General features: G+C 43.1%; 1 protein-coding gene across 1 annotated transcript in view; it reads right to left on the bottom strand.

The window, feature by feature from the left end:
• The window catches only part of FH (fumarate hydratase), a 45,257-nt gene that overhangs the window by 5,116 nt on the left and 22,116 nt on the right, over positions 1-18,025 (bottom strand). The window contains exons 5-9 of the mRNA XM_077810904.1: positions 17,554-17,736; positions 16,244-16,409; positions 4,874-5,077; positions 3,448-3,575; positions 1,408-1,561 (exon numbers count right to left, since the gene is read on the bottom strand). Of these exons, the coding sequence (XP_077667030.1) occupies positions 1,408-1,561; positions 3,448-3,575; positions 4,874-5,077; positions 16,244-16,409; positions 17,554-17,736 (835 nt within the window). The remainder of the gene's footprint in view (positions 1-1,407; positions 1,562-3,447; positions 3,576-4,873; positions 5,078-16,243; positions 16,410-17,553; positions 17,737-18,025) is intronic.

The following is an 18,025-nucleotide window of genomic DNA, read 5'->3' as shown; positions in this document are numbered from 1 at the left end:
ATGGACTTAGATAAGCTTGAAGATCCCTTTCCTCCATCTTCTCCAGCATCCTCGCAGACAAGAAATCCCACCCATATCTTAGCCTGTAAGAGTGTTTCTCTATCTTTGGTGCTGACATTGCCAGCAGCCTGATGAAGCATTCTAGCCAGCTTCTACATCTGTACACCTCAGCAGTATTTACGTTCACCTTCATCAATAGTGCTTGACGCAAAAGCTTCTGGGATATATATGCTGTTCAGTGTGTACAGTGTGATTAAACTAGATAGAAGAGGCATTATTGTGTGGATGGATGGGGCAAACAGGTAGGCAGGATCTAGTGCAAGATAAAGCACAACCTCACTAATGTAGACTCAAATGCAAGACACTGAGTACTACTGAATTTTATGAGTGAACAAAAAACAATAAAAAAGGATAATACATCACAAGGTGTATTTCATTTATTTCATATTTTGTACTTTAGTTTTATTTATAATACTGTTATCTGTACAAAATGAGAGTATGGCTAGAAGAGAGTGACCTAGGCACCCTACTCATGAGTAAGGCTACGATTATGTCACGTAATCTGTGACTTCCATTGACCTCCGTGACATTTTCTGCCCTGGGGCTGGAGCTCCCAGCTAGCCCTGCCCTCGCACCTCCCAGCCCCCAACCTGGTGGGGTGACTGCACAGCTATGCAGCTGCAGTGGGCATGTGGACCCTGCTCAGCTACTCAGCCTTGATGGGCGGCTGGGGGACCCTGCAGCTACCAGCTTCCCAGGGCGGGGGGACCCCGCAGCAGCCCAGCCCCGGGGCAGGGGGACCCCAGAGCTCCCATACACTGCAGCAGTGGGGAACCCAGGAGCCCCAACAGCAGTGGGTGCTGAACCCACCTACCCCTTTTGTCAGGGATATTTTTAGTGAAAGTCAGGGACAGGTCACGGGCTGCCATGAATTTTTGTTTATTTCCTGTGATCTGTCCCTGACTTTTACTAAAAATATCCATGACAAAAAACTTAGCCTTACTCATGAGTCTGGGATATACAGGTTCCCCTACCAACACAGGGCCTTGATTGTGTAATTGTCTGCGCTAGTTTTCTAACACATCACAATGTGATGGAATTTTTCAAAATATGTAGGTAAACAACTAGAAATAGTCTTATGAAAAAAAGGGAAAAAAAAGAAACAAAAAAGTTACCTGGCCATAATGAATTCTCTTATTAATTCAGTTTGTCAATAAAGAAAAAACTAATTTTTGATCAAGCACTTGAGTGCATTCTTGATCAAAGAACAAAATATAAGAAGTCTGAAACATTGTACCTTGTTAAGCAGAGTAATCTACTGCTTGGTTATTCACAGTAACTTTCACTATATTTTTTTTTGAGAAATTTATATATTCTAATGAATAGATATCAGCCTCAGACTTTTACCTATGTGGGGATTAAGCGCCGTCACCAGCATCAAAGACTCGTTCATTAGTTTGTTGATCCTCTCCGTGTTGGCTTGGATTCCGACCACACAGTTGTCAGTGAAGGAAACAGAGACGTCTCCAAGGAGCCTTGCAGAGTTTAATACATTTTTAATCTAAAAAATGCAGAAAGTTATTAGATACATCATTTCTTAAAAGCCTTATAATATCCATCCAGTTTACAGTACATCTTTAGCAAAGGATTGTGTCCTGTACTGTACTCTTCCTTTTGCGATATAAATTGAGTCACTGATATTTTAAAAAAGCACTTTATGTGAAGCATTTCATATCCTGAAGAACACTTAGTAGACAGCAGTAGACATCAGCAGTAGACATTATCCGTACCATTGAATATATAAGCAAAGCATGTTTGTAAACTACTTAGAAATCAATAGATTAAACATGTGCTATGTAAGTGATTTCAGAAAGAGAAGTGTGAATTTTAAACACATCAATAAAAGATATTTAAAATTATTAAGTGGATGCACAATTGGCATACCCTCTGGCAGTCAATTACCCCGAAACAGCATCCAGTTATAGCACTAAAGCCAAAGTTTAGTAAAGAATAATAATGGAAAGGGACACCTATATCTCCGATTGGGAATATTACTGTAGCTGTTCAGTATGCTATTATTATTGTCAAAGTTAGAGACTTTGAAGAAAGATGCTTATTCAAATGAAAACAATTTCCTTACTAGGTCTATTTAGGAGATTCATAGACAAGTACATACCGCTTTTAATAGTCTATTCATTTGGTTTAAAATACCCTTAAACAGCATGAAAAAAATGAAGAAAGTTTCAGACAGTAAACGGCCAGGTGCAAGAAAACAAAATATTGCTTCCTACATGCCCCTCACTGTTTTTACTGCCCTGACCTTTCTGCTATAATGTAGCCTATTCTGCAAGCCCAGCCCTACTGTTATTTTCATGATGATCTCTCCTGCTGTATCTCCTACTTTATTTTTTCTTCTCGTTTTGACTTTTTGGTCTTCCTTCACCACACTTCCCTGTTTTTATGCTTTTGTCTCTATTCTTTCCCATAATTTCTCCCCTGTGCATTCCTCCTCTTCCTAACTCTCCCTTCATGGAGAAAGGCAGCCCCCTTAGTCCTTTGTTTGCTTTCTCCACCTACACTAAACAAGTTTCCTTCTATTCCTCCATGCCCTGCACAATCCAGTCTAGAGGGAAAATAAGCACCCAGACAAGATAGGTGTGCAAATGAAGTACTTGTTGCCTTGATACCTCCCAGAAGCAGAATGAATCAGACAGCATGTGGATTCAACTCTCTCAAAATTTTTACTGGAAGTAATATAGGTATGATTTAGCCTGAAATTTCAACTGTCAAAGTGATTAACTGTGTATGCTATATACTCCTGTGCTCAGCTGTGCATCTGCCATTAAACACAGTAAGGAAACTGTCACATTAAGATTCTGATGTGTCCTTCTAGGAAATGCATAAGATAAATATTTTAGGGACCTCGAACCCAAGATTATTATTCTGAATTTACATTTTAAACATTTGTAATGTAAATCTGAACAGTTAATTTAATAAGTGACTTGCCGGGCACTTGGGGTGAGTACTGCAGGAAGGCCAAAGGGACTGCACAACAAAACAAAGTCTTTTGCGCACTGGAATGGAAATTAGGAATTCCTCAGTTCAAAACCTCAGCTCTGACACAGATCCTTTTTGGCTTTAAACAAGTTATTCTTGCTGCCTCAGTTTTGCCATCTGCCCTTTTCTCCTAGGGGCACTATGATAATTACAGTTTATAATGCATTTCTATGATGAAGTACTAAAAAAAACTCAATTCTTACATATTGGACAGCCAGTTCTCTCAAAATGATGAGCTATTTATCATCAAGCAGAATTTAAGATTCTTCTAATATTCATATTCTCTGCCTCTCTAGGACTTGTGCTGTCCAAGCAATCGCTGAAATTATTCCCTAAGGATATACAGTAAGATAACTGTTTTTTTAATTTAAAAAAATGTTTTGAGCTTACAATCATGGGCTTGAAAACATTCAATTCAAAATGTCCATTGCTGCCTCCCACTGTAACAGCAACATGATTTCCCATCACTTGAGCTGCCACCATGGTTACGGCCTCACACTGGGTAGGGTTTACTTTTCCTGTTGGGGAGGGGAAAGTGTTTAAAAATAACCCAACCGAACGAAAAAAAACCAAGTTCTCCAGTTTTTGGTTTTTGAATTTAAATTCTCAGAAATGGTAAATGTGATTTTAAGAAACGGCAGTCAAGCATTGAACAACATATAGGCACAGATTTATTAAACCCACTGCACTTTTCTGATAACAACTAGGATTTGTTTATGCTGTGAGAAGCCTGTCAGACATTTACCTTGTATGTCCTTGACAACTGTTTGCCTCCCAGAATGCCTTGCTACTCAAGACAAAGGTTATTCCGAAACTTATACCCCTTCATAGCTCCCACAAAACAATCAAAACTTTTTAAAAATTACATTTCTCCCCTTTCTTTGAGGAGGAAAGGAGGAGCTGCAAGATTACACTTTAAAGCAGGGCTGTCCAAACTTTGTTATGATGAGGGCTGCACTGGCAACCTTCCAGGAGCACGTGAACTGGGCAGTTGTCTTCCACCCTTATCTCAATATGGAGAAATGACCTGCACAAACTTCATTTACTTCAGGGGAAAGAAATCAGAATCAAAGGCCATTTGAATCAGAAAATTTATGTGCATGTTTCAATCCTAAAACCCCTCCCATTTAAAAATATTCTGCAGAAGAAAAAACCCACAAGCTGCCACAATGGTTTGTATTTATATGTGGAACTAAACAGACAAAGATCACACACACCACACACACACACACACACACCCATTCCATCTGCAAGTATTCACTTAAACACATGAAGGGCCTGCTTTGAATTACTTTTTAGAAAGGGGAGGAAAAAGAGTTTTCGAAGTCCTTATTCCCCTCCCTCGCTCCTCTTCCTCATGCAATCTTCACTGGTTGGGAGGGAGGGATGAAATTTTATCCACAGTCCCCAAGATAATCTACCTTTATTTGTTAAAGCTGAATAACAGATGCTATTTGAATTCAGAGGGTAAATCTAAAAATCTGCGACAATAAAAACCTCTGCATAAAAAATGTTGGCTTTACCAATCATAAGTAATGTGCTCTTCCCAGACTCATGCCAACTAAACCTTTATACCACATCTCTTCAAAACACACACACACACACACACACACACACACAATAAAGCAAATAATTTTACTTACACACATTTTTGTGGACAAAAATGGAGAATTTGTGGCTGGCAAAAACTGCATCATTTCAGTGCTTCATACCATTTTACCACTGAACTCTGTGATATAGTTCTGCATGTAACTGTTAATAATTACTCTTACTTTTTCACACAAATGTAATTGACATTTGTTATTGGATACACTACCTGGCATGATGCTGCTTCCAGGTTCATTTTCAGGCAGGATGAGTTCACCTAGACCAGAGCGTGGTCCAGAACCCAAGAAACGAATATCATTAGCTATCTTCATCAGACTGCAAGCCACAGTGTTCATGGCCCCACTGAGTTCAACTAGAGCATCGTGAGCAGCAAGAGCTTCAAATTTATTTGGAGCAGTGATAAAAGGCAAGCCTAAGGAGAAATGAGTATTAAAGGTTTTTGAGGCATAACCATTAGTTAAAGCAGCATGCCCTTAGCCAAAGCTCTTGAAATGCTGTCTAGTTAATACAAAAATCATAATAGAGAATATAAAAGTAAAAATATTAAGCAGCCAAGTCAAGCAGAATGTTTTCTTCTCCAGACTTCTGACAACCAAAAGTTTCCTAAAGAAAAGTTCTTATCATGGTGGTATTGTTTGAGGAAAAAACGGTTACCTACCTTTCTGTAACTGTTCGAGATGTGTTGCACATGTCCATTCCACGGTAGGTGCGTGCATGCCTCATGCTGTCAGAAAAGTTTTCTCCTCAAAAGTACCCACTAGGGTGGCTCAAACACCCTGTCACCACATGGCATTGCATCACCCCCTTCAGTTCCTTCGTACCTGATAGACTATGATAGAGAGGGAAAGGAGGGTAGGTCATGGAATGGACATGTACAACTCATCTCAAACAACAACAGTTACAGAAAGGTAGGTAACTTTTTTGTTCAAGTGCTTGCACACGTCCATTCTATTGCAGGTGACTCTCAGGCAGTCAAACATGGAGATAGACCTGCAGTCTACCTGAACAGTGATTGCAGGACAACCTGTCTGAAACTGGCATCATCCCTGAACTGAAAGGAAATGGCATAATGAGAAGCAGAAGTGTGGACTGATGACCAAGCTGCTGTTTTACAAATTTCTATGATCAGCACTTGCGCCAAGAAAGCTGCCAAAGTTGCTTGTGCTCCAGCAGAATACACCAATACTCTAGCTGGTGGGTCTACATCAGCCAACTGGTAGCATAAACAAATGCACAAAGAGATCCAAGATGAAATTCTCTGAGTGGGAACTGGTCAGCCCTTATCTCTGTCCGCAACCATAACGAACAACTGTGTGCAGGATCTAAAGGACTTAGTACACTCCTGGTAGAAAACTAAAGCCCTTCTCACATCTAATAAATGAAGCACCTCTTCATCTCTATGCTCATGGGATGTCAGTAAACAGATTGCCTGGTTAATGTGAAAATTAGAGACTACCTTTGTGAGAAGTTTTGGGTGAGGGAGAAGATAAACTTATCCTTATGGAAAACTGTATTGGGAATTTCTGACAATAGGAATCTCAACTTGTTCACCCTTCTGGCTGAGTAATGGCAACTAAAAATGCTACCTTCATAGAAAGGTGGAGCAGAGAGCAAGTTGCAAAGGATTCAAATGGTGGTCCCATTAACTTTGTTAGGACCAAGTTCAGATCCCAAGGATGGATTGTACTCCCATGTGCAAGATCCTATCTGATCCAAGTCCTTTAGGAATCTATCAACAATGGGGTTGGAGAAAAAGGATCTACTATTCCCTGAGGTATGGACAGCTAAGATAACTCTGTAAAAGTACTTTTGGCAGCTAACTGCTGAACTCTGACATTTTAGGTACAGAAGATAGTCCAGTATGAGGTTCAGAGGTGCATGCTCTGGGGATATGCCTGTCTGACAGGACCAAATGGAGAGGTTTTTCCATTTAGCCAGTTAAATGCTCCAAATTGAGGGTTTTCTACTATTCAGAAGCATTTCCTGGACATCTTTAGAATAGGATCTCTCCAAAGGCTTTTACCATGAAGCATCCAAGCCATTAGGTGTAAGTCTCATAGAACAGGCGGCCATGGTTTTGAGAAATCACATCTGGATCCAACAGGAAAGGCAGCAGAGGCTTGATTGGCAAGATCAGCAGGATTCAGTACCAGTGTTGTCAAGCCCATACTGATGCTATGAGGATGAGATGAGCGTGGTCTTGTTTGACTTTGAACAAGACTCTGGGCAGCAAGTGAATCAGAGGAAAGGCAGACAGGAGGGGGTCATTCCAGGGTATCAGAAAAGCATGTGTCCATATGCCTGGGCTAAGACCTCCCTCAGAACAAAACCAACGGCATTTTCTGTTGGACTCTGTTACAAACGGATCCATGTGGGGAGTCCCCCAGAGCTGGAAGATGGATTTGGTAATGTACAAGCATAAAGACCACTTGTGGTGATTGGAGAAGGTCCTACTCAGTTGATTTCCCAAAGTGTTCTGTTTCCCTGGAAAGTAAGCAGGACTGAGATGAATTGAATTGGTTATGCAAAAGTTCCAGAAGCAAATTGCTTCCTAGCATAGCTGGGTCAACCATGCTCCTCCCTGTCCGTTTACAAAGCACAGTTGCAGAGTTGTCAGAATGAACAACTTCTTTCCTACTATATAAAGGAAGAAAGCTGAACAGGCTAGTCACACAGCTCTTAACTCCCTGACATTTATATCATAGAATCATAGAATACCACGGTTGGAAGGGACCTCAGGTGGTCATCTAGTCCAACCCCCTGCTCAAAGCAGGACCAACCCCCAATTTTTGCCCCAGATCCCAAATGGCCCCCTCAAGGATTGAACTCACAACCCTGGGTTTAGCAGGCCAATGCTCAAACCACTGAGCTATCCCTCCCCACAAAACCCTGGGTTTAGCAGGCCAATGCTCAAACCACTGAGCTATCATACATCCGATGAAGTGAGCTGTAGCTCACGAAAGCTTATGCTCAAATAAATGTTAGTCTCTAAGGTGCCACAAGTACTCCTTTTCTTTTTGCGAATACAGACTAACACGGCTGCTACTCTGAAACCTGTGACATGGAAGTAAGCGTCCTCTAAATCGAGGGCAGCATACCAGTCCCCCTGTTCCAGGGAGGGAATAAATCGAGGCTAGGGTGACTGTCATAAATATAAAGGGAAAGGTAACCACCTTTCTGTATACAGTGCTATAAAATCCCTCTTGGCCAGAGGCAAAACCCTTTCACCTGTAAAGGGTTAAGAAGCTACGATAACCTCGCTGGCACCTGACCAAAATGACCAATGAGGAGACAAGATACTTTCAAAGCTGGGGGGGGGGGGGGGGGACGACAAAGGGTGTCTGTCTGTGTGATGCTTTTGCCGAGAACAGATCAGGAATGCAGCCTCAGAACTTCTGTTAGTTAGTAAGTAATCTAGCTAGAAATGCATTAGATTTCCTTTTGTTTAATGGCTGGTAAAATACGCAGTGGTGGATGGAATGTATATTCCTGTTGGTGTCTTTTTGTAACTTAAGGTTTTGCCTAGAGGGATTCTCTGTGTTTTGAATTTGATTACCCTGTAAGGTATTTACCATCCTGATTTTACAGAGATGATTCTTTTACCTTTTATTTAATTAAAATTCTTCTTTTAAGAACCTGATTGATTTTTCATTGTTCTTAAGATCAAAGGGTTTGGGTCTGTGTTCACCTGTACAAATTGGTGAGGATTTTTATCAAGCCTTCCCCAGGAAAGGGGGTGTAGGGCTTGGGGGGATATTTTGGGGAAAGACGTCTCCAAGTAGGCTCTTTCCCTGTTCTTTGTTAACATGCTTGGCGGAAGCAACATACGGTTCAAGGACAAGGCAAAGTTTGTACCTGGGGGAAGTTTTTAACCTAAGCTGGTAAGAATAAGTTTAGGGGGTCTTTCATGCAGGTTCCCACATCTGTACCCTAGAGTTCAGAGTGGGGAAGGAACCTTGACAGTGACCATGCAGAATTTTATTTTCTTTAGGAATTCATTCAAATCTCTTAGATCTAAAATAGGTCCAAGACAACCTTTTGTTCAGGGATCAAGAAGCAGAGGGAGAACAAGCCTTTCCCTTTGCCTGAAGAAGTGAATCGAATCTCCTGGTGAAGGATGATCTCATGAGAGTGGTTCCTGAAGAGAGATGGGAAAGGTGGGGAGGAGGAGGACAACGACAAGGAGAAGTGAACTGGAGGGCATACCCCAGTTCCATCGTGCTTAAGACCCACCAATCCAATGTTGCATGGGCCCAAGCACTTAGAAAATGGGATAAACTATTTTTAAACAGAGGGTGGAAACAGATGGAACTAGAGTCACTGGTTCACTGCCCTCGACCAACATATCAAAATGTCTGTTTGGGTGAGGTGGCTGGGTAGGATGAGCCCACTGATGCTGAAGAGAAGGGCAGCAGATGTTGTCTCCTATAACCCCTGCCCTTTCTCCTTGGTGGATCTTGAGACAGAGGGTGGAGGAGCACTGTAAGGCTGTTGAGAATGAAACTGCTTCCTCTTTGTTGCCAGAGTATAGGTTCCATGAGATTTTAACACCACCTTGGAATCTTTTAGGCTATGGAGCCTATTACTTGTCTTATCCTATTACTTGTCCTGGAGAATTCTGGCAACCAGCTTGTTTTCAACTACCATTACGGCAAAGTCCTGCCTACAGTCCTCTGGTAGCTTGTCTTTAAATGTTATATTGTTTTCTCAGAGAATGCAGTCACAGTGGCTCAGGAGTGCCTGTTGGTTTGCAGTCCTGAGCTCTAGACTCCCTATAGAATAAAGTTTGCATCCAAACAAGTCTATTCTCTTCACATCTTTGCCTTTCAGTATTTATGCTTGATGTCCTTGTCTTTCCCATTCGTTAGCAGCCACCACCCACCATCAAAGAACCTGGCTGAAGGTGAGAACAGAAATACTTGTATCCCTTTGAGGGGACGGATTACCTCCTTTCAAATTGCTTTGCTGGGGGAGGTAAGGAAGATGCTGTCTGCCACAGTGCCTTGACCAGCTCCATAATGGCTTCAGTAATTGGCAGTCACTTTGGCTGATATCATAATGTCCACCAACTAGTTAAAACTTTCACGCACCACCTCTGCTGGAATATCAAGAACAGAGGCCACCATGTTCAATAGATTTTGATGAGCCCAGTGGTCCTTTGGGGCTGGTGAATGGCCTGCCACCTCAACAGCCTTGTCTGGCCATGAGGAAGAGGATGTCACAGGATTCTGAGATGGTGGCTGCTCCATGACTTGCAGTGGGGAGTGACTTCTCGCTGCTTGGTACTGGTTACTGGAGTATGATGCTCCCAGTGCCAATGCCCCCTGAGCGGTCCTGAAGACAATGAATGAGACAGTTGTGGGAGGTCCTAGAGGGATGTCCTGTGGTGTCCGGAATGGCCACCGATATGGGCCTGGGACCCAGCCTTGAACGGGCCATTCCTCCTTAGAAGGAAGCGGCCAGTGCTGTGACTGTTGCATGACCTGTGGTCCCCAAATCTGTAATGGAGATGCAGATGAATCCACCTCTGAATCTGAAGAGGAAGAATCTGAAATGTCCAACATCAGTGGGGCACAACCATTTGGGACTGGAGAGAGGTAGCCTGGGCCCAGGGACGGTGGTACCAGAGATATCAAAGGTGGCTTGCCTTTCGACTGCACTGGCCTTTGCAGAAGTTTGGGAGGTAACTGTACAGTGAGTTCCTGACGTGGAGAGATAGGTGCCACAAACATTGGGACTGAGTGCAAACCCTCTTGCACAACCAGGGATACCAGTACTGACCGGCTAAGGAGGTCTCTTGTAGCTGCACATGCTTTCACGGTGGTTGGAAGTGGCAATGACCAAGAGGTCTGTCTCAGAGACCTTTCAGGGGATGTGCTGGACAAATCTGGCACAGGCTCCAGATGCAGCGCCCCCTTCTTCTTAGCTGAACAATGCTCCAGCAGGAGACTCTCCCTCAAATGTCTCTTAAAGTCTCTGCCTCTACTAGGCTTCAGCACCAACACTCATGAGCAAGATATCGAGCCTGAGGAGAGTCTAAAACTTTTCTGCAATACTGCTGAATGGTACCAAGAGGCTGCAGACATCCCTGGTGTGCACCGTATGGAGGCCGATTTATCTGGGGCGCACTCTGCCCCCCATCAGACTCGTCTCATGCAGAGTGCTGCCTCCATGAGCAAACATTTGAGCCACACCACTCTTTCTTTGAGCACGACTTAGGCTGTTGTGTAGACTTAGCCTATGTTGGCATAACGTATGTTGCTCAGAGGGTGTGAATATTCCACCCCTGAGCGACATAAGTTACACTGACATAGCGCCGTGCATATGAACACTTATGTCGGCGGCAGAGCTTCTCTCATCAACATAACCTATGCTGCTCATGGAGGTGGTTTTTTTATGAAAACAGAAGAGCTCTCTCCTGTTGGCATAGAGCGTCTTCACCAGACGGGCTGCAGCAGTGCAGCTCTGTACGTACATACTGTTAGTCCCTTACAAAAGTAACATTTGTAAATTATGTGGGATTCTCCCAAACATTTCAAAACAGGCTGGGTGTGGGTTACTCACTGGCATAGGCTTAGTGCATGTACAATGGGTCTTATAACCTGGTGACTGTGGCATCACTTCAGTACTGATCCCAGTTCTGAAAAATGAAAAATTAGTCCAAAAGACGTAAAACTAAAATCTATCACTAAAACTAGCTAAAACTAACTTAACTTTAACTAACTACTTCCTAACAATAACAGGGCATACAGACAAAGGAGTGATGGAAGCTTATGACAAAAAGTCTGAAATTACGAACAACCGTCAGTGAAGGTAAGAAGAAACTAAGGTGGTTCAGAGGCAGTTCCACCCTCTCATACCAGCACACAGTAGCACATTGTGACATAGGGCACGTGAGTCACCCTGACAGGAACTGCTGAGGGAAAAAAGCTCTCCGACAACCGTGCACAAGGCACGCACACATGCAAACACCCAAAGAACAAGACGATCACATCTAAGGTCAGCATTATGTACAAGAGTAAGATATTTAAGTGTTTACAACCACTCTACATTTCCTTTTGAGTACTTAAAATTCGCAACCTTAACATTGTAATGAAGCGTGGGCATTATCAGTTCGTCCCAGACAACTTTGCCAATTTAAAGAAACTCTTACAATTCAGCCTTAATCTGTGTATTTTTCCCTCTTAACAATTCAAGTTAGTTAGTTTTCAGATTGTATGTTAATTTTAGGGAGGCCTTCTCTTGTTCTCAACAAACAGTAAGATCTGGAAGAGGCTTAGCATGCACAGGGCAGATGGAAAGCCACCATGAGATGCAGCAGCTGATGTAAGGAAGAGGCAGCAGTAATTATTAATTCCTATACTGTGAGCCTTTTAGTGAAAAAGCTCAACCAAAGTACTAAGTATCAGCAGCTGGGGACAAGCAACAAATTTACCAGTACATGTGAGAGCCAGTTCAAGTGAAGGGTGATGCCTCCTGACACCACTGACAGCAAGAACAGTAGGTGCACTGAAACCCCCACTGCTGGGAGATGTATCTGGCCACATCTGGATGAAGAGTCCACTTGTGGTGACTTGTAAATGATCTGATCAGCTGGTCCATTAGGTTGTTTCATACCCCCAGCAGGTAAAATGCTTCTAGATCTATTGAGTTGGAAATACAGGGCTCCTAGAGTAGAGTGGCCTCCTGAAAGAGTGGAGGTAGAACACTGACCACATGACTGTGAGGCCTAGCAGGCTACTATCCTGATCTGTGATAAACACTTTGCATGCCCATCTGACAGCTTTTAGTTCTCTGACACTGATGTGTAAGGTTAAATCTTTTGAGGAGCTGTGTCTGCAGAGAACCCACGTGGGCTCCCTACTCTAGAGCAGATTCATCTGTCACCAGTGTGAGCATCTGTTGCAGGCAGGCAAAGAGAATGCACACACATATGTTAGCTGGATTTGTCCAACAATCTAGAGAGGTGAGGACATGGGATGGCACCCTCACCATGAAGGCTGACTGATGGTGGTTTGCTGACTAGACTGATGCCAGCCAGCCCTGCAGAGTTCTTCGGTGCAGTCTGGCATATTGAAACACTATAGGTGCAAAAGGCTGCATGTCCCAGAAGTCTCAAACAGTTTTGTGCTGTTCTGATGAGTGAAACTTCAAACCTATAACAAATGATCAAGTTGCCTGGAACCTGGAGTCTCGAAGAATGGCCCTTGCTTGTCATGAATCCAGTACAGCCCCTATAAACTCTATCCTCTGGACTGGGGAGAAGGGGGACTTTTCTACATTAATAGTCCCAAGGCATTGAATGTTGACTGAATCAGGGTTACACTGCTACATACTTGCGGTTTGGACCAGCCCATGAAAAGCCAGTCCTCCAGGTAGAGATCAACGTGAACTTCTGATCTTCAGAGGAATGCAGTTACTACTGCTATAACTTTTGTGAACACCATGGGTGCTGCTGACAGGCCAAAAAGTAGTACAATGAACTGGTAATGATTTTGAATTACCAGACATTGGAGCTACCTCTTGTGGGCTTGATTGACACATGGAAGTAGGCATCCTTTAAGCTGAGGGAATCATACCACTCTCCACAGGCCAAAGAGGAAACAACAGAAGCTGTGCTGACCATGCGGAACAGTATCTTTTTCAAGAACCTGCAGAGTTGACACAAGTCTAAGATTGGTATGAGACACCCTGCCCCCTTCACCTCTGGGATTATGTAATAGCTAGACTACAAACCCTTCCCTTTTAGACCATGTGGAACCCGCTCTATGGCTTCCAACTGAAGGAGAGATGAATGAGGGGCTCCTCACGAGAATGGTCTCAGAAGAGGGAGAGGGAGGGATAGAAGCAAACTGTAGAGTGTTTTCTACCCTCCACAGAGTTCAAAACCCACTAATCTGAAGTAATTTGGGACCAAGCACTGTGGAAGCGGGACAGATGGTTTGTGAAGGTGAGGGAGTTTGGGTCTGGAGAGACAGAGACTGGCATGGCAACCTTGACCAGCCCATTAAAATAAATGCTTTGTACTTCCTGGGTGTCTTGAAGGGCCTGGAACTGGAGCTGAAGCAGCAGAAAGGGGATGCATATGCCTATAATCCCTGGACCTCTTTTTGGACAACTCCTGTTGAGGAGGTGGACCAGAATATTGGTGCATCTGCTGTGGCCAATAGTGCTTTCTGACTGGGGCAGGTGTGTACAAGTCCAAGGACTTTAGAGTGACACTAGAGTCCTTAAGTTCAAGGAACTTGCTGTCCATCTGGTCTAAAAATTGAAAAGGACCATCAAATGGTAAGTCCTGAATTGTATTTTGGACTTCATAGGGAAGACCAGAAAGCTACAATCAGGATGATGTCCATGGTGAGCATGGAAGCCATGGTTCTAGCTGCTGAGTCTGCTGCATTTAGCTCTGCCCAGAGTGATGTTCTCGCAACTAGTCTGCCCTCATTGACCAGGGAAGAGAACTCCTGCCTGGCATTCTCTAGAAGCAGCTCTCTGAACTTCTCCATGGAACCTCAAATTAAAAACATACTATCTCAGCAGAGCCAATTGGTTACCAATATGCAGCCGTAAAACCCGTCAAATAAGTCCAGCTTTTTAGCATTTTTTGATTTGGGGACGGTAAACTAGCGCCCTTGTTGCTCGCTCTTATTAGCTGCTGTCACAACTAATGAGCCCACTAGTGAGTGAGTATAAAGGTATTCAAAACCTGGGGAGGGTACATAATATTTTCTTTCTGCCCTTTTTGAGGTGGGAGGCAATGAAGATGGAATCTTCCATAGAGCCTTTATAGGCTTTAGCATTGCCTCATGAATCGGCAGAGCTGCCCTGGAGGGACCAACAGATGATAAAATGCCAACTGGGTAATGTGACGACTCTCCCCGACATCCTCAGCCTGTACACCCAAATCTGCAGCCATGCTCTTCAACAGCTCCTGATAAACTTTAAAATCATCAGGAGGAGGTGAAGTTGCCTGACAAAAACGCTTTATCTGGAGAGGACAAAGAGGAAGCCAAGACTGGAGGTGGTAGAATCTTTTCTATAGGCTGTTGCTCTGGCTCCATGACGACTTCTTGATGCTCGGTACTGGACTCTAGACATGGAGCTCCCTGGTGCACAGACGCTGTCCTTCTAGATGAGGGGACTGAGTATGCACGGTGAGGGGAAGATCGGGAAGGTGGGGGAAAACCCTAAGGGTTCCAAGATGGCCACTGATACAGGGTGAGCCCCACTGGCCTGGCCACATTTTCATGGCAGTTCCAGCTTACCGCTGCGAGCCTTCAGAGGGAGAGAGGATCTGTGAGGAGACCAGGGGTCCTGCTTCTGGTTTGTGAGACGTACAATCCCACCTCCAAATCCAATGACGAAGACTTCTTTTCCTTTGATCACAGAGGAGCTGATCCAGTGAGTGCCAGAGACTGGTGCCAAGAACCTGGTGATGAGTGGAGCATTGTCGTCACTGTGGCTTTCCCCGTGGATGGTACCAAAAGGCCACCTGTGCGGGAAGCAGGCAGCTGCAGTACCAAAGGTTGAACTACTGGTTCCAGATAGGACAACAGTGCTGAGGGATGCAACTCCTGGGATGATGGTGACACTGGAACTCAGAGGCAGAGCAGATTCTTTGCCGCCACAAATGCCTCCAGGGTATTCGGCACTGAGACAGTCTCCTGAGGGACGGAAGATGATGACAGTGCCACCTCTGGCACCAGGCTTTATAGTGCTCTCTGAGGCACCAGAGCCAACTGTCTCAACCTAGGCACCGATTTGGAGGAGGTTTCAGGTGCACTCTACTCAACACCTTCTTGCCCATCTTAGTAGACTTAGACGGTGAAGACCTTGCCCCAACCAGGTCTTCTTTGGAAGTCTCATATTTGTTCCTCAGTATGAGTGAAAGATTGGTGCCAGGATACAACTAAAGCTAGAAGTATGCTTCTCACCAAAGCTGCAGCACTCAGAACAGAATCAAATCGGGACAGGTCTGACAGTAGCCTGAGTGCCGCCTCCATCGACAGGAATTTCAGCCTAGCCTCCCTATCCTTCTTCACTCTAGGCTAGAACTCCTTGCAAATGGAGCACTGGCCTTTAACATGTGTTTCACCCAAGCACTTCAGGCAGCTATTGTGAGGGTCGCTCACTGGCACAGGCCTCAAGCAAGAAGCACATGGCTTGAATCCTAGTTACCTGGGTACCATATGCAGAAAAAAAAATCCTCAAATGAGGAAAACAACAAAAACAATCTGAATTTTTAAAAAAAATTACTAAAATTTATTAACGATATGATGTACACTACTACTCAGAAAAGCTGAGAGAGAGCGAGAGAGAGAGCGCACTGTTCTGCTATTGAAGAGGGTTCCAATGACCATTCTGGGCCGTAAGAAGAAAATGAGGAGGGCTGTGTTGGCTCTGCCCTCTACACCTGCATGCAGTGGCACACAGCAAAAAGGGGGAACTCGAGCCACCTAATGGGTACTGCTGAGGGAAAACGTTTTTGACAGCCATGTGCTGGGTGCACAGACACCAAGAATGGAATGCACATATGCAATCACTTGAAGAAGAATCTCTTCTTTTGTGTCATCCTTACCTGTCAGTGAAGACACTTTAGCAGCAACCTTCTCAGCAAAACCAATCCTGGTATTTAACCCTGTACCAACTGCAGTGCCCCCAGCTGCCAGCTCATAGACTCTTGGCATGGCTGATTTAATCCTAGCCACACCATATTTAATTTGTTGCACATAAGCACTGAATTCCTTTGAAAGGGAAAAAAAAACAAAACACAGAAAACCAAGAATTAGTGACTACAATTGGTATTTTGTAATTTAATATCACAACACTTTTATTTAAAAATAACTTTAAGCAATAGTCTCTATCTAATTTTACTATGAAACGGAGTAGGTTAAGTTAACAGACTGCTCTTGTACTGGAAATAGTTCTGCACCTAAATGTGGAGATCCAACCAGCATACATCTGTATAGAGACTGTCTCTTTCCCTCTCCTTTCACCTTTTGGAGGTTGCTTATCTTGGGCCCTGATCCTGTAATCAACTCAGAGAGTGCAGTAAGTCAGCATATTCCACACAGGTTTGGATTACAAGATCAGGGAGTCTTAGGACTTGTTGCCACACAAAGTTGAATCAGTTTAACTGAAAATGGTTTAAATAATTATTTCAGCAAGGGCAAGCGTACAGGATAGGAACAGTCTTTCTATGAATTTACAGAATAAGGCCTAAACCTGACTGGACCCTTTGGATGCTACTGCAATAGAAATAACTGCTAACACAATTTTTAGCTTGACATTGTTCCCATAAAGGGATACCATCAACTGAAAAAAAATCACTTTTCTGAACATTATTATTACTACCATAAACATTAGAAAAAGATTTGTACTATTTTTTTTCAGTTTGAATTTTTGCAGATCGTGTTACATTTGCATTAATGAGTTATCCAGCCACCAAACTCCTTCAATAATATTGGTCATATGGCTGAAAAGAAAGAGAAGCATATGTAATACCCATATGACAGTCTACTTTTATCATTTTAAATATATTTTACATTTACTTGTGCAGTCTTGATATAGTCTACTCAAAGTGATTTCTTTTCTTTAAATCCACTGGTTAAAAGAACACACAATGATCAAAGAAAATTCTTGAAGCCCTGCATGCAAAACACCCAAGAAATGTTGTGCATTAACTTTTAGTAAATATGAACCTATAATAAAATATTGTGAACTAAGATTCTGTTGACCTTCAATACTTTGTCTTCAATTGCTGAGCAAATTTTTCACCTGTACGTACCATGATGAAAATTAACAATTACCTCCATTAATTTACAACAATGCTTCAAACAAGTGAATAACATTTTTGTACAAAGTTATATATTACTTAGTGTTTTATACCTGCCCAAGAGAAAGTGGAACAGCATCCTGTGTATGAGTGCGCCCTATTTTTATGATTTGGGAAAACTCTTTGGATTTTGCTTCAAGTGCATCTTGTAGCTTCTGTAGTCCGGGTAACAACACTTCATTAACTTCTTGTGCAGCAGCAATATGCATTGCTGTTGGGAACGTATCATTTGAGCTCTGTGAAGGAAATTCAAGTCTGATTATTTACAAGCTTTTCTCTAATGTTCATTATAATACCTGGTTTCAGAGTAGCAGCCTTGTTAGTCTGTATTCGCAAAAAGAAAAGGAGGACTTGTGGCACCTTAAAGACTAACAAAATTTATCTGAGCGTAAGCTTTTGTGAGCTACAGCTCACTTCATTGAATGCATCCGATGAAGTGAGCTGTAGCTCACAAAAGCCTATGCTCAGATAAATTTGTTAGTCTCTAAGGTGCGACAAGTACTCCTTTTCTTTTTATAATACCTG

Source organism: Eretmochelys imbricata, chromosome 2 (assembly GCF_965152235.1).
Source record: "Eretmochelys imbricata isolate rEreImb1 chromosome 2, rEreImb1.hap1, whole genome shotgun sequence".
Classification (NCBI taxonomy): domain Eukaryota; kingdom Metazoa; phylum Chordata; order Testudines; family Cheloniidae; genus Eretmochelys; species Eretmochelys imbricata.
The sequence above is the reverse complement of the archived record's forward strand: the minus strand, read 5'-3'. Positions and strand labels throughout refer to the sequence as shown.